Source organism: Pungitius pungitius, chromosome 2, assembly GCF_949316345.1.
Source record: "Pungitius pungitius chromosome 2, fPunPun2.1, whole genome shotgun sequence".
In the NCBI taxonomy this organism is placed as follows: Eukaryota; Metazoa; Chordata; class Actinopteri; order Perciformes; family Gasterosteidae; genus Pungitius; species Pungitius pungitius.
Window position 1 is genome coordinate 10,234,034 of NC_084901.1, and position 17,200 is coordinate 10,251,233.

Sequence of the window (17,200 nt, forward strand, 5' to 3'; positions counted from 1 at the left end):
CACATAATAAACTCAATTAAATATCAAGCCGACACTGTGTAACAGGATAGGGTAACGTCCTTCATAACCTCTGATCATGTTATTTATAAATAACATTTTTTTTGTTGAACAGGACAAACAATCTCAAACAAGAGACTTTCAAAATGGAAGCATCAAGGTTCCTCAGAACAATCACTTTTTTCAAACTAATTTGTATACCATAACAATTGAGCGTAGTACATACAGAGGACTGGACTCCTCCTCTTACACCATCCAGTTAACCGATTTTCTGGAGAGAATAATTCTCGCCTGCTAATTCTGTTTCCCAAACCCTCAACAGACTGAACCTCCGCTCCCCGAATTAACAACTTGCCTGGATTTAATCAAAAGTGTTGTGAGAAAGGATGTCCCTGAGAGATCGAAGGTCAACTCAATAATCCTCAGACACCGTCAACAGGTTTGACATTTCCACACTTTTTTTCTTTTTTTATCCACCATCCAATTAAGTCTGAAGTCTTACAGGTTGGACACGAGAAAGAGAAGTTAAGCCAAATTCATGATGTTCTAAATGATCCTACTTGTATGGAATAATATATATAAATCATACAGCGAGCTTAATCTCTATGCAAATATAAGACATTATTAAATAATACTTAATATACTGCAGTGGTGCTGCTATAATAAAGAATGGTTAAATTTACAGTACGGACTCTGGAAACATGCCACAATATCACAGTAACAGCCAGATAATTATTTCATTCAGTTCCACCTTTTCAACAAAGCCAAACTGAGGAGTCCTATTCAAATATGCTTAACAATTTGATAGATAGATAGATAGATAGATAGATAGATAGATAGATAGATAGATAGATAGATAGATAGATAGATAGATAGATAGATAGATAGATAGATAGATAGATAGATAGATAGATAGATAGATAGATAGATAGATAGATAGATAGATAGATAGATAGATAGATAGATAGATAGATAGATAGATAGATAGATAGATAGATAGATAGATAGATAGATAGATAGATAGATAGATAGATAGATAGATAGATAGATAGATAGATAGATAGATAGATAGATAGATAGATAGATAGATAGATAGATAGATAGATAGATAGATAGATAGATAGATAGATAGATAGATAGATAGATAGATAGATAGATAGATAGATAGATAGATAGATAGATAGATAGATAGATAGATAGATAGATAGATAGATAGATAGATAGATAGATAGATAGATAGATAGATAGATAGATAGATAGATAGATAGATAGATAGATAGATAGATAGATAGATAGATAGATAGATAGATAGATAGATAGATAGATAGATAGATAGATAGATAGATAGATAGATAGATAGATAGATAGATAGATAGATAGATAGATAGATAGATAGATAGATAGATAGATAGATAGATAGATAGATAGATAGATAGATAGATAGATAGATAGATAGATAGATAGATAGATAGATAGATAGATAGATAGATAGATAGATAGATAGATAGATAGATAGATAGATAGATAGATAGATAGATAGATAGATAGATAGATAGATAGATAGATAGATAGATAGATAGATAGATAGATAGATAGATAGATAGATAGATAGATAGATAGATAGATAGATAGATAGATAGATAGATAGATAGATAGATAGATAGATAGATAGATAGATAGATAGATAGATAGATAGATAGATAGATAGATAGATAGATAGATAGATAGATAGATAGATAGATAGATAGATAGATAGATAGATAGATAGATAGATAGATAGATAGATAGATAGATAGATAGATAGATAGATAGATAGATAGATAGATAGATAGATAGATAGATAGATAGATAGATAGATAGATAGATAGATAGATAGATAGATAGATAGATAGATAGATAGATAGATAGATAGATAGATAGATAGATAGATAGATAGATAGATAGATAGATAGATAGATAGATAGATAGATAGATAGATAGATAGATAGATAGATAGATAGATAGATAGATAGATAGATAGATAGATAGATAGATAGATAGATAGATAGATAGATAGATAGATAGATAGATAGATAGATAGATAGATAGATAGATAGATAGATAGATAGATAGATAGATAGATAGATAGATAGATAGATAGATAGATAGATAGATAGATAGATAGATAGATAGATAGATAGATAGATAGATAGATAGATAGATAGATAGATAGATAGATAGATAGATAGATAGATAGATAGATAGATAGATAGATAGATAGATAGATAGATAGATAGATAGATAGATAGATAGATAGATAGATAGATAGATAGATAGATAGATAGATAGATAGATAGATAGATAGATAGATAGATAGATAGATAGATAGATAGATAGATAGATAGATAGATAGATAGATAGATAGATAGATAGATAGATAGATAGATAGATAGATAGATAGATAGATAGATAGATAGATAGATAGATAGATAGATAGATAGATAGATAGATAGATAGATAGATAGATAGATAGATAGATAGATAGATAGATAGATAGATAGATAGATAGATAGATAGATAGATAGATAGATAGATAGATAGATAGATAGATAGATAGATAGATAGATAGATAGATAGATAGATAGATAGATAGATAGATAGATAGATAGATAGATAGATAGATAGATAGATAGATAGATAGATAGATAGATAGATAGATAGATAGATAGATAGATAGATAGATAGATAGATAGATAGATAGATAGATAGATAGATAGATAGATAGATAGATAGATAGATAGATAGATAGATAGATAGATAGATAGATAGATAGATAGATAGATAGATAGATAGATAGATAGATAGATAGATAGATAGATAGATAGATAGATAGATAGATAGATAGATAGATAGATAGATAGATAGATAGATAGATAGATAGATAGATAGATAGATAGATAGATAGATAGATAGATAGATAGATAGATAGATAGATAGATAGATAGATAGATAGATAGATAGATTTGGGTGGAGTAAGATAAAGTTAAGCAATATCCGTGTGTCCTTATTCGATACTAGTACCACACACAGTGTCAAACCAGATATTCTGATTATCTCCTTACGAGCAGTAAAGTGAGCAGTGAACTAGAGATCTTATCAGTCAATGTTCCGTCTCTCAGCCAGAGCCGCCTCCCACCGCAATCTAGCTGCCCCTAGATGGAAGCAGTGTAATTATGTTTGTCAGCATCATGTAAGAGTAGCCCCTCCATACAAATGAGGCCCGCTGGAACTCAAGTCTCCCCTCTCTGTATTGGGCACGCTTGACGGCAGATTTGATCTGCACCTCAAATCGTGAGATGAGATGAAGAGCCACGAGTCAGCTAATCTCATCTGGGCTCAGGCTCCGTGGACAAACAAACTACAACAACACACTTGCAGCTAAAGGCTCCCCAAAGCTCTCTCCAATGGAAAATCACTCTATCATCCATCCATTCCCCAAACCGCTTATCATATTCAGGGTCTGGAGCTCATCGCAGCGGACATGGTACAAAGGCATATATATTAATGCTGGGCAACGGTTCTAATTTTAATTGTGTTTAATCGCATTGCTATGCGTAAAATTCATGAATTAAAAAAAAGTATTTCACATACTTTTATTTAAAAAGCAAAAAAGTGCAATAACCTCTCAAATAAGGGGCGTAAACAGTTGATCACTTGATCAATAATCTATTCATCAATCTATAATCGATCTACCTATTTATGTTCAGCAGCATGTGACACAGCTGTGATTTACTGTGCAGGGACTTTTTAGTCTGTGAGGTCCATGTTTGCATTGGATTTCGACAAACACAAACAAAAGAAAGAAAAGACTCTTTAACTGATGCAGTTATTAAGAACTTTGGTTGTATCTTCTCAGCCTGCTTAATGATGTGATCTGATCAACACGTATCTACAGTGTTGAGTTCATTCCTTATGTTCATGCAGAGTTCAGTTGGATATTTAAACCTTGTGCTCAGACATGTTGTTTGGACCATATCTGCTAAAAGAAGTCAGGAAAGCTGGTGGCCATTTAGAATTAACTGTGGTACATAAAACGTTAAAGATATATCACAGTGTTTCCCACACATATGTATTCCTTCAGCTCCATTTCCTTTCCCTGCTCTCCCTCCGTCTCTGTCACTCACGCGTCTCACATACACACACACTATGGCGGCAAATCACTGTCAAAATTCGAGGGGGCGCAAAATCAGATCGATGCGCGCGCGGGAAATCAAACATTGGCGAGCAAACGTCCGTCTCGCGATCTACCGTGGTGACTGGCTCCGCCCCCTTAATGTCAAAAAGAACAGCAGAGATTAGCCTCGCGAGCAAGGAAGTTCACGAGCAAATATCTCCATCAATGGACCATCTCCTGAGGCCTTCCCTTATAATAGGGCATTGGAATCTTTTTTTAGCAAGCCCCGCAAAATCTGTTGCTCTGACAGAAGTTGCAGACTTTGCGCATGTAGGCTGTAACAAGTTGTATAGGGTGTGAAATGTGTATTAGTGTCAATTGTGTATAGTTTTATGTATTGATGTGTGTTTTAGTACGTGTTTTGGATTTACTCCAATAAAGTTCTGCTGTATAAATTAATATTGAACGAATTATTCCAGTTTCCAGTATCCAGTATTCGCCGTCGCACCCCCCTCTGCGACGGGGGGTTAAATTGAACACCTACAGGTGAACCTCGGCTCTAGCTGGCGTTATAGCCACCGTACATCCTTAAAACTCATAGTGAGCCTCACCCACCTCTTTCCTCTACTGTACCATCTGAGCCAGGTTCCCATGTAGGCGCTCACCTTAAATAGCCCAAGAAAAAGTTACATCAGATCCTGTGTTAGCGTCTATCTCGAAAATCCCTCAAAACTCAAGCGCATCAAACCACAGGCTTCTGGCTAGTGTGTGAAATCCAAAATCTGGATCAAAAGATGATGCGTATTCCAACCAGTATTGCATCATTTTACGCCGACAGAGCTCTGCTCTATAGTTTACTTAATACTGCACAGATCAATGGTTTTAAATTAACAATAGGACAAAAAAGGAAATAAGAAATTTGAAAAGTGTCATTGGGGCCCATTCACTGAGGACAGACACCGACTCTGCTGTTCATTTTGGTGGATTTTATTACAGAATATATTTGTATCTTTATCACAATATTGTTGTCTTACAAGTTGAGCCTGCCTAAACCTATGTATGTATATGTCAATGAAAGGACTTTTATTTAATATTCAATTAAGTGTTCCTGAACTTCCACACAACAAGTGGTTTCAAACCCAGGTCGACCGAGCGATAAAATGAGCGCCTTACATGCTGAGGTGCTGTGGCGACAAGCCAGATGAACTAGCAGGTTAAAGCCCTTAGATATCCCGTTTATTATAATATAACATTACACATTATCTTGGGTGTCAGAGCCGAGGAGCACAGCGTGAGGCACACTCACCTCTTTGTCTCTCTCCAACTCCAGGCCGGCCTCCAGCAGGCTGGCCTCGAATTCCTGCCTGATGAGACACACCTCGTGGTCGGCGGGCTCCGTTGGCTCTTTGTCCCCGGCATCGCCGAGCTCCATGAACACCTCTCCGGCTCGCGCGGGCTCCCCCAACAATTCCCGAGCTCCTTTCCCGCCCGCGGCATCCGAGCCCGCCGAAGGGGGGAAGTTGCCATTGGAAACGATGGACAGCCTGTCGTGTGAAACGGTGGCGCTGGCATGAGATCGTACGGAGCCGTTCCGCCGCTGGTGTAAGACCAGGACGTAGTCAACTTTCCGTTTGCCGTCAGAGAAGTAAAGGCCTTCCCCGGTGCCCTGAGGGCTGGAAGGTGAGCCCACGACCTGAAGGGTGCCAAGAGAAATCACAAGAGATTGTAAAATACACGGCTGTGTTATGTAAGAACCATTTGAACTAACTTAAACATCTACTGCAGTGTCAGCGCACGCAAACAGAAGTGGCTTTTGGCAGGTTCTCAAAAACACTGAAGTGAGAACCTTCAACAGCAGAGTGGGCAGTCAGCTCACCTCTGGCAGTTTTATTCTTTATTTAGACAGAGGGAGACGCAGAGGGGGAGACTAAACACGGAGGACACAGGAGGGAAAGCTCCATAGGCTCTGGACATCACTTTCTGAGAGCAGGTTTCTTACTTTTATCAGCAGGAAAGCATGTTGTGCAAGATCACTTACATGAATTGGATAAATAGATGAGCACATGCACAAGCTCAAGTTTCACGAGGAGCAGACGAGGCTAGCTTAGCTTTGCCATCGGTTGCCTCATGGGTAACAGAATAAATGCAGATTTAAGCTTATGATTTGCATGCGCTGGTAGAAACACCTTGCTGTCACGTACTCGGGTCTGGAGCAGGATACAGGGAGGACTCAGGCGCAGAGGTTTTAATCCAAAGTGCTCTTTTATTGCTAAACAAAACCAAAACGTGCTCCAACGACGATGGACATTTGACAATGACGCGACAGGGGACAACAGGCACACAGGGCTTAAATACACAAGGGAGGTGCAGGTGATTGGACACAGGTGGAGACAATCACGCAATCACAAGACAAGGCAGGAAGTGAAGTTAACCCAGGACCACAAGAGACATGAAACTTCAAACTAAAACAGGAAGCGAAGCCAAACCGTGACACTTGCTTTAACCCTGAAATGACCAGCCACTCGGGGGGCAACAAGTTACAAACACTGCACTAACATGACACCTTTTAAATTGATGGGGGGAAACGTGCAGGTAAAAGCGTTAAAATTGATAAGATGGCTACTGTATGTGGAAAACATTTTAAATATCACTAATTTGACCTTATTACACCCATCCAAATGCTACAAAACTACAAAATATATTGTAAATAATTCAATGTTTACCATTGTAATTGGTAGTTTGGAAATCATACCGTAAATGTAATTAGGGTTATTTAATGGGCAATAATAACTGAGTGATGAGTTTGATGACCTCACATTATTCTCAACGTGGCTCCACCCAAGTCAGGTCTAAACAGCAAATATGTTGCGTTCACGTGTTTTCAAAGAATAAACTGTCACATTACTTTGTTCCTCGTGTAAATACAAAATTGAACATGACTTGCTTCCGCTGAACGAGATTCACTGTGAGTGTTAACTTAACCGCGGTCTGACGTGACACCAAGTTTACCCAAAGGTTTTCTTCATGAAGAACAACCTGACTTTTCACAATTCGTGACTCCCCGGTGCTCGCGATTAACCGAATGTTACCCGCAGGTTGTACATCTTTTACAGAACCACACCTGTTTGCTGATGACTTTCAATATGTCTTCGTCGTCAAGTAGTCTCCCCTACAACAGCAGTAAAGAATGAAGTTGCTAAACAGACCCGCGCCGCTAAATGTCAAACGCAAAGAGTGGCGGCCGGACGGACACGTTCCTACTTACAGGGATCTTGTCTTCACTCGGGGATATCTGCATGCTTTTGCGCCTTTAGACACCCCCGGAGAAGAAGAAGTAGAAGAAGAGTAGGAGTGCAAGTTGGCGTTTCTCACGCAAAAAAACAGCCCTGTTCATCATCACCAGCTCCATCCTCATCGTCCCCCGGATGACACCTGACTGATCCGGTGATGCCCGCCTGTTCCACGGTGGGATCTGGAGGCAGGCTGCGCACCACCGGCGCTTTTGCCACGGAGCATCCCACGCTGTAAAAAGTGTCTGCCTTTCACACTCCACTTGGAGCTTAATGCCGAGCCTCAAAAATGGCGTTTGAAAAATTAAAATAAATAACAGATTTCTGAAATACTGGTGTTAATTTCAATTATGTTTTATTATGCGGTTTCACCTGTATTTAGAATGTCCCGTTCTGATATAGGTCACATTTAACATTCATTTTAACAGTAAACAAATAAAAAATAGACAATTTGATTTGGAATCTTCTTATATATATTTTATGATTAAAATAAATGATATATCATTATTTCGAAAAATCACTTTACTACTGTGAGTTATATGGTTATCTTTTGCAGTGTGGAGAGCTGATGTAACTTGGAGAGGGATTTATAGAGCGACACCAACATCACAGAAGCCCTGTCCTGTGAATTACATTTCTAGGGAAAGGTGGATTACGTTTGACGTATCAATCTGAAAATCTTTTTTTTGACACAAATCCCCCAAAACACCACACCCACGAGACAGCTGCTGGTGCACCAAATGAACCATGTACTTCAGTTGTATTCATTTCATTAAAATAAGTACTTTATTGATTGATTTTGTTCTAACTTCATTGTCCTTTTAGGCCAAAACCTAATTATTTTTAGTAAAAACTATTTGGTTCAGTGTTGAAATGGTTGAAAGCTAAATATGTTTCCCTTTAACCCTATTTGAGATTGAGATTGCATTTGAGATTGAGATTGCAGGTTAATTTAATAGAAGATCATCAAAAGGTGCCACAAACCTCTAACCAATCATCCTTTACTGGTCTCTCCTTAAACCAACTTCCAACATGGATTCACATGTTCACACTTTTTGCTCAAAGGCCCATTGAAGTTGATTTAATTAGTCCAAATATCTGAGTTGCAAACATTATTTTGAAGACTACAAGAAAAAGCTGTGAGATGTGATTTTTATCACCCATCTCACAGAGATTTTTCTTTCACGTTATGCTAAGTCATAAAATGATGTAATGTAATGCAATACATTACCCATGCAGAAAATATTACATAATTTGCTTTTGCAAAGTTCTTCCCAGTGAGCAGGCTCAAAACAGCACTTTGGTGGGTTTTGTTTGGCCTATTCGCACATTTTTTGGTTCTTTTAATTACCTGCAACAAACGTTGTTGTTCCACAGCACTGGGCTCCTCATTGTATGGGACAGGCTCCGGGATGCCGTAGGTTATGTGTTTCAGTTCCATCCTGGAGACGTCCTTGGTCAGGTGGTACAGGCCATCGCTGTGGATGGAGGAAGACTCGCTCAGCGCTGTGGCCACTCGCATGTAGCTCGCGCCGTTGGTCCATGATTCTGGAAGTCATTTATTTTGGAAATAAAATTACCGCAAGTATATCAATTTTAATTTGTCATCTGGTCATTTAATTATCATTTTGTGCTGAGATAGAAACATTTTGTAAGTACAAAGGATTCAATTATCCAGAAAAGATTTCACACTGTAAAAAAGGATTCGCCACTCAGTTACAGAAGTGAAACAGGGGGGTATCTAGAGTCTTGGATGATTCAGATCTATTGATTCAGGTGTATTTTCACATCTTGTCCTGTGCAAAGGGAACCAGCCGCATTGCAACTTTCTAAGCTTACTTTACATTCGTGCACTGGTTATAGAGTGAACATAAAATAGAGACGGTCCCTCCAACATGACATGATTGAGGCAACAGCACTAACAGAACTATTCATGTAAAGTCACACATTTGGTTGCTAAGGAAAGAAAGGCCTACTGTGAGAAGCTGAATCTTAAGTCTTGAAGTAAACCCTTGCCCGAGGTAAAAGCAAATGTCTCTCTTCTACTCGCACACTCTTCTCCAACAATAGCTTGACATTTTGTGAAAATAAGATGTTGTGCTTTTTTACTGAGGGTTGGATCAGCAGGTTAGTAGGTACTACTCCATTCACACAAAAAGATTTTGATAAAGAGGAAACAACTAGCTGAAGATATGCCCACCACCTCTTTTAAAGTACAACTCATATCCTATATATAATTTAAAATAAAAACAATTAGTGGTAATATAGTTTTGGAAAGGCCCAGGCAAACTATTGGCTGGGTGCAGTGAATACCTGAAGTTTTGTCATCACGTGAGGTTGTCAGGCAACTAACAGATGCTTCAGAAAGTTGCTGCCCCACAGCTACGAATAAATCCACTACATGCAACCTGTGATTATTATACATTTGATTTTATCATTCAGTATTGTTTAGCATACCTTTTGTGTGTGTGTTGTATTCCACCCTGTTTTTATTTTTATTTTGAAAAGAGCCAGGCTAGTCCCCCCCTTTCCAGACTGTTGCACTATATTTGTTGGCAGCGATCCTCCTTCTCTCGGCAGGAAAGCAGAGAACGTGTATTCCCCAAAATGTGGGAGATTTACTATAAAACATAGAGCCTCTTGTTTGTGACACACATCTCACGACTTCTAGATTTTGAGGACTAGCATATTTACCGCTCATTGCTCATGGAGCCAAAGATATGCAAAGTGGCTCGCTGAAGCTTTGTTTCACACTGTGCAAATTGACGCGTGCGTCAGTCACTCACCCTGCCTCAAAGCCCTTTACAAAAGGACAAGCCTACGTGGAGCCAACCTTTCAACAACCAGTCTTAAAGTACAAAGAACAGAATATAATCCAAGGAAAGAAAAGGCACATGATAGAAAAATATTTTAAGTGGTGTAAAACTCTAATTTGGTACAGCATATTGGAACGGGTTGGCAGATTAGTTGTTGCTCAATACAAAGCTACACTGCTAAAAAAAACAGACATTTCTCCATCTTCATCAATCTGACTGCGGTGTTCTTAGTAGCCGCAACAGATTGCTGTTTTTTTTGTGTAATAAGGCTACTATGTGTGTGTATGGTTATTTTAGGGACAGCTGTAGCCATAGTAACGTACCAGGCCATGTGCTGTGCTCTCATTTCAGCACCACGGACAGCTCTCTGTATTTTATTCTATCTTTCTCTCTCTCTTTCATCTGCACACAGTTTGTACAACATTGTGTAAAACATTGTTCGAGTGATGCCCTTTTGAATTATAAGGGGAGATATTCAATAGCAACAGTTTTGTTTCCAGTCCTTATGGCTTGTTGAAAGCAGAACAGTAGCCTGGAGGTTAGCGAGGCAGGCCTCCATTTGGAAGGTCGCCAATCTGATTCTGGTAGGATGGGAAATAAATGAGAAAATCCCTCCTATATAAAGCAGAGCATCACAGATTTAAAAAAAGAGCTCTGTTAAATGTTTCTGGATTTCAAAATAAAGTAGATTAACCAAATATATTTTGTCCATTTGTGAGCTGTTATTCATCCATACAGAAGAGATTACCCAAGCAGGATTCCGGGGAGCATGGTTGAAGGATCATATTGTTGCTATCTTCTCATTGTATCTCTGGGAAAACTATCCGAACTGCTACAATGCTTATTAAATTATTACATTGGGTTTGGTGAAATTTTCAAAGATTGATGTTCCTTTTTGCTCACAGCACATTTGTCACATTTATTCTTTTCTGCTATAAGATCACGCTCGCTCTCACAAGGAGAGACAAGTTTACCTGCCTTAAAAACGCAGACTGGCCAATCAAATCGTAGCATTGGTCTCTCAAGTTATGGTTATAAAATGCATTTGTCACTAGTCGAGTACATAGACTTAGCATTGTTATGCTAAGCCAGCTACTTAAGTATACTGAATCTCTAGACAAGCTGTTTTTGCTTTTTACAGATTATATTTGTCCCGGTTTGGGTATATTTCCTGTCTTTTTTTGTAGTTTCATGCCTCTTGTGTCCCTGGGTTAACTTCACTTCCTGCCTTGACCTGTCATCCCCTGGGATTCTCTGCCTTGTCCATGATTGTTTCCACCTGTGTCCAATCCCCTGCACCTTCCCAGTGTATTTAAGCCCTGTGTGTCTTGTGTCCCTAGTTGCATCATTGTATGTCTTACTGAGTATCGTGAATGCTTTACTCTGAGTGTCAACCTGTTTGTGAGTTCTGGATCCCGTGAGTTCTGGATCCCTGTTGGTATTTTGATTAAAGTCTCTTTGTTTGGAAATCTGCGTTTGTGTCCTGCCTCTACCTATCCTGGTTGTGACAATATCAGTGAATTACTCAGCTTTACAGGGAAAGTGTAGTTCCTTAATTATATTGTCTGTCGATTGTTAGGTGATGGGGTTGTCCATTTTTTTTAAACCCATGTTTACTGCTGAATTATTTTGATATTCTGGAAATATAATTAATTATAATTTTCCATTTCGCTTTTATATGTTCCTGAAAATGTCTAGATTAGGGAGAGAATGAGCGAGGTGTGGGCTCCATGACAGCTCGGCAGTGCAGCGGAGGAGGGGGGGGGGCTAGACAACGGGTACATTTGGCCTTTACGTTCTCTTAACAACTTTCATGATATAATATCGTAACCTTTCGGAATTTCACACAGCTCCCCTGAAGGGCAGCAGTACAGCACAAAGACCCAGTGCTGATGCTTTTATCGCGTTGTCTCATCTGTGCCTTCACTGGTTGTATGAACGCTTCTGCCAAAATGCAATTGATACATTTCCCACCCTGTCTTACTGGGTTTCACCTTTTTACCATCACAATTAAACTAAAATACTAAAGCAAAAGTATGTCTAAATAATTTCAGCATTTCTAAGATGCATGCACAATATCTGCAATGCTTGAGAAAACTGCAAATTATTCATTCAATTGTGTCTTGATTATCAACATCCCCCTCCCTTTTTAAAAATGTACTTTGAGCTATGGAGCTGCTTTTTTCTACAGGTGTATCACAGGTGGCGGTATTGTGCCGAAAAAACAAATGCCCTAAAAAGACAGGAAGAAGAAGTAAGTGATGTGGGAATCATGAAGCCGTCTTAGTTAAACTCCTGAGAACAATTATTTTGAAATTGTGCAATTTTCTTTTCTTTTCTAATAGAAAAGGTTATGACATTTTAAGATTGTTCATCATTAGAATAAAAAACCATCTCAAATCGTGAAATAGTTATTACAAGCAAATTCTCTTTTATATTTATTCCCAAGAAAAATGTCTATACAACACTGACGGAACATTTCAGAAACCTTATTCCTGGTGGCAAACTATGTAGCCTGGCTTGGATGCCAAGGCAAGGCAGTGTGTGCAACAGCTAGGAGGTCATTATGGGCTATCAACCCCCCATCTCCCCATAAATGATATGTTATCAAACCCTCAGGAAGCCCGATAATAAATCCCGACGTCTGAGAGCAGCCAAATCATTCCTCATGCAGCAGTCAATGTTGCCTGCCGGCATCGCATCAACACGTTTCCTGCTGGAGCAGCCCAATGAAATGTTGACACGCGCTCAAAGTCACTTCTTCTGAAGTGTGTGTTGAAACTTGGCAAGAAATATTTGCTTCCTGAGAACACAGAGTGGGAGCGCAGAGGGATTTGAATGAATAATCAAATTAAAACTACAGCAGCTTCACGTGCAACTGTACACCCTGCCGGCTAGTTGATGGCTGCCCCACGCGGCCTGCTGACACCAACACACGCGCGCACACACAAACACACACATATTGGGGGGGTGAATGGGAAGGGACAATAGGCTGGTTACTCTACGGAGGTCCTGTCTAGTGTGTCCTTTTTGTTGGGTGAGGATACAGGAAGGACAGGAAGGACAGGCAGGACAGGCGACACAAAGAGAGTACGGCTGGCTTCCCTATAGGTTACAGCGGCACTCACCTGCGCAGGTAGAGGAGGGGGTTCTGTGGAGAGCCATTGCGCCTCAACTCTGAGCGACTCCAGCTTAGTTTACAGCCAGTCAGTCATCCGTGCTGGTTTTGCCATCAGCAGCAGGTAAGAAGACCAACAGCAACCCTCTGAATCTGTAGTGCAATCCTCAGCTCAGCAGAAGCTTATCTCTGCCGGGATAAAGGGCTTCTCCAAATGGCCGATTGGCAAGCAGTAACTCCACAACTCAGCTTATTATGTACACGCGCATAACACACCGCACAGTCATGGGTAACAGACCGGTCGGGCTTATTGTTTCGCACAAGGAATTACAGCCACGCAGAGACAAGCAGAGATTATTGGGCCCTCTAATATGCATTAATTACGTTGCCTTCTGTTTAGGTTTAGCTGCAAACCTGTGGTGTCTCAATAGGTCCACTGCAGTTTGAGATTTGGCGTCCAAATGTTAATTGAAGTTACACAATGAGGACTTCAACCCAAGTAAGGGAAGACGTGACCTGGTGAGCAGCCTGAAGTTAGCTAATTCATCCACAAAAAGATTAAAAAAACAATCCAAAGAGGTTTGACTATTATTAAAGGCCATTCATCAGGTGTTTTTTTTTCACAGAACAGTGGTGCAGCATATATTTAGCATAAATGTCTTAACTTCCCTCCAGTCAGTAGAATAATTGCTCTAAATATAGAGAATCTCACCACTCAATGGCCCGCTTTGAATATTTTGTCAGACCTTCAATTGCAATTGCAATCTCGCCAAGAATGACAAATGGAAATGAAAATGGTAAAGGGAACTCCAATGTAAAAATATATATATTTCCCAGATAACCCAGAATTAAAGGCACATTCAAAAGTTTGTGACTATTGGGTGCTTTTGTGTTGTTAATATGACCTTTGTTTGCTTGATATGACATGCTCTAAGAGCACACCAACAAAACACATTTATGCTATTTATTCTTTTACACTGGTTAACAGTTTGGTAGCAGTAAAGCAATGAGGAACCTATCGACTCGACATCAAAAGGCCACTGCCCTGCCCTTTAGGGGACTAGTGGAGGGTCTCAAGTCCATTACATCCAATGGGAAAAGTCAACGTGGGAACAGATTATGACAGATTCTTTCGACCCATAGTCATCAAAATAAATATTTAGATTCCAATGTGACAAGAAACACCCTAGCAAACTAGTTTCCCCACTGCTGAATGTCAGCTAACAAAATAAAGTATATATGTATATATATATATATATATATATAGAGTATATCCAACCATGGCCGTAGAAAAAGTGTACCTTGATGTGTGTAACGTTTACACCTTTTGTTAAAGACCCTCTTTGCTAGTAGATAGAGTAACAAAGAGGGAGGGATTGCAGGTTAGTGTGTTCATATTCATATGTCTTTAAACTTTATAGTTATTTTTGTTCAAATAAAGCTGAAGACTCAAAACCATTTCTAGTTTACCAGAATGGTTGCGTGTTAAGTGTTAATGTACACAGGCTTGTCTTTTAACTTGAAAAGTATATCTCATTCAGTTTGTTTTTAAGGGAAGACATAAGTGAAATGAATAATACAATTTGCTGCAGGGTTGCGTGTTGAACATTGTTTTTTCCCAGTTCAATTGCTTGGCCAAACTCTTCTGTGACTAATTGTTCTACCTGATGGTAACTGATGCTATGTCGAGATAGAGTGTGAGAGGCAGTGTCAGGTTGCACACACACAAGCACGCGCACACTATCACCCACTCCCATGCGCCCTCTCATCCTGTCAGTAAGGGTATCTGATGTGGCACACCGACCGGCAGCCTCCACACACACACACACACACACACATACACGTGCGTTTGCGCACCAAACACATTTTCAATTTCAGGGTCTCGTTACAACGGGTACAGATATGTCCAGGCTGTTAAATATTAAAGGCTGTAACATAAACGACAAAGAATTGTAATTGAGGAAACTGCTAACAGGTCAAGTTCGCACTACAGACGGCTAAGTGGTCATGCCGTAGAATATGCTACATCGCTAGCACTTTTTAAATGTTGAATTGGAGAGGGGTAAAGTTCAATATAATCTCAAACGGATGAAATGTCATGGTGTGATCAACAGGCCACTGTAGGAAGGGTGGATCTGGGAGGGCACAGGTGTCTGTGAGAGGGGATGTTTAATGGGATTATTTCTGGCTACTGTAGATCTGCCATATTGCTCTTTAGAAGCACACTGCGGCTTTACTAGAGCAATTTTACAATTCACTTTGTTCAACACTCATATCAGATTTGTTATTCTTAACCCTTGTATGGTGTTCGGGTCTGTGGGACCCGTTTTCATTTTTCAACAAAACAAAAATAATTTATAGAATTATCTTCAAACTCAGACTTATTGGCCTTGGCTCATTTTCTGCAAAGAACATATATCAGACAACATTTTCATCTAACGCACACCATAACCACCCCCTAGACATTTATATTACATACAGGGTGTTCGGGTCCACTGGAACCGGGCTAGTAAAAGTGTGGAAATGGTAGGTCCTGTGTACCTTGAGTCTGTCCTCCTCATGTCTGGGCCTGCTCTAAGTGTGGGTCAAGGGATGAGAGTTGTCCTGGACATGGCCCTGCGCTGACCCTACGCTGGCCACTGGTGATTTTATTTGACATACTGGACATTTCGGTGTACAACGCCTTTGTCATCTGGATGGCATTGAACCCAGAGTGGAACAGAGGGAAGCTCCAGAGAAGACGCCTCTTTCTCAAGGAACTTGGGAAGACGCTCTTGAAACCACAAATCCTGAGAAGACAGCATTTTCCGAGAACCTCAGGCTCTGCAGCCACGGTGAGGAGGATTGAGGAGGACAATGCTGGTCCCCCATCCACCCAACCTACAGAATAATCTGCAGAGCCTGAGGTAAGTGTGTGATGCTGTTGCAGGATGTTTGACACTCATACCTTGCTAGACAGAGGTTTTAGTCAAATTCATGATCTTTTCATCATTCTTGGGTGCGGCCGGCTGCAACAAAAAGAAACGCTGTGAAGTGTGTGGACCCAAGACAGACAGAAGACAGACAGAGATACAAGATGCAATATACATGCATCAAGTGCAAGAAGCACATATGCAACACACACACAGTACATCTCTGCCACTCAAGTGTTGAATAGACTGGTATATGCTGGTATGAAAAGGCAATGTGTTCAACGTGTTCAATGTAAACTGTGTGTTGTGCTATGTAAAAGGACCTGCTTATTAATGAAATTCAAATAAATAAAAGTCAATGGTTATGAACAACCTTGCTTCATTTGTAAATTTGTCCACTCATATCTTGATTATAATTGAATTTCTTGATTTTTTTTTCTGTGTAGCACTTTTTTGTAGCAAAGTTAAAGGGCAAATATTAACTATATTTGCTGTTTATATTGCTTCTAATTGGGATGAATGAAACATCTGTTGACTATTTTAACAAAAAAATTGATTGTGTTGAATTAACACCTGCTGAGTAACAAAAAAATGAACACCATACAAGGGTTAACAGATACTGTCAATGCCAGCTCATTCTGCACCTTTCCGGCATATGTTCGACGTATCAATTCATATTTGTGTTTCCTGTTTTTTCACTTGGCTGCCTAAATAAGTAATTCAACGTTTTGGGAGAAAAGCTTATTCTTTTTACAGCTGAAAGTTGGAGTTAGATACCACTTTAACTTTAAAATTGTCAAATATACTCTTTTCATAATAAACTTAGGAAAAGAGTGTGGTTGACTCCACTGACTAACGACTCACAGAATGAGTAGAGACACCTGTGTTTATTTGACCCTTCTCTCCCAACTGCT

The 17,200-nt window shown here is 39.4% G+C and overlaps 1 protein-coding gene across 3 annotated transcripts in view; it reads right to left on the reverse strand.

Annotated features, from left to right (window-relative positions):
* Positions 1-7,994, reverse strand: part of ano2b (anoctamin 2b) — a 62,964-nt gene extending 54,970 nt beyond the window's left edge. For 2 of the 3 annotated variants that reach the window (XM_037461122.2, XM_062560359.1), the window contains exons 1-2: positions 7,416-7,914; positions 5,457-5,843 (exon numbers count right to left, since the gene is read on the reverse strand). In XM_037461122.2, the coding sequence (XP_037317019.2) occupies positions 5,457-5,843; positions 7,416-7,448 (420 nt within the window). In that variant the 5' untranslated portion in view covers positions 7,449-7,914. Of the gene's footprint in view, positions 1-5,456; positions 5,844-7,415 lie in introns of all 3 variants that reach the window. The other variant, XM_062560358.1, reaches the window with a different exon arrangement.
* Positions 7,995-17,200: the final 9,206 nt, after the last annotated feature.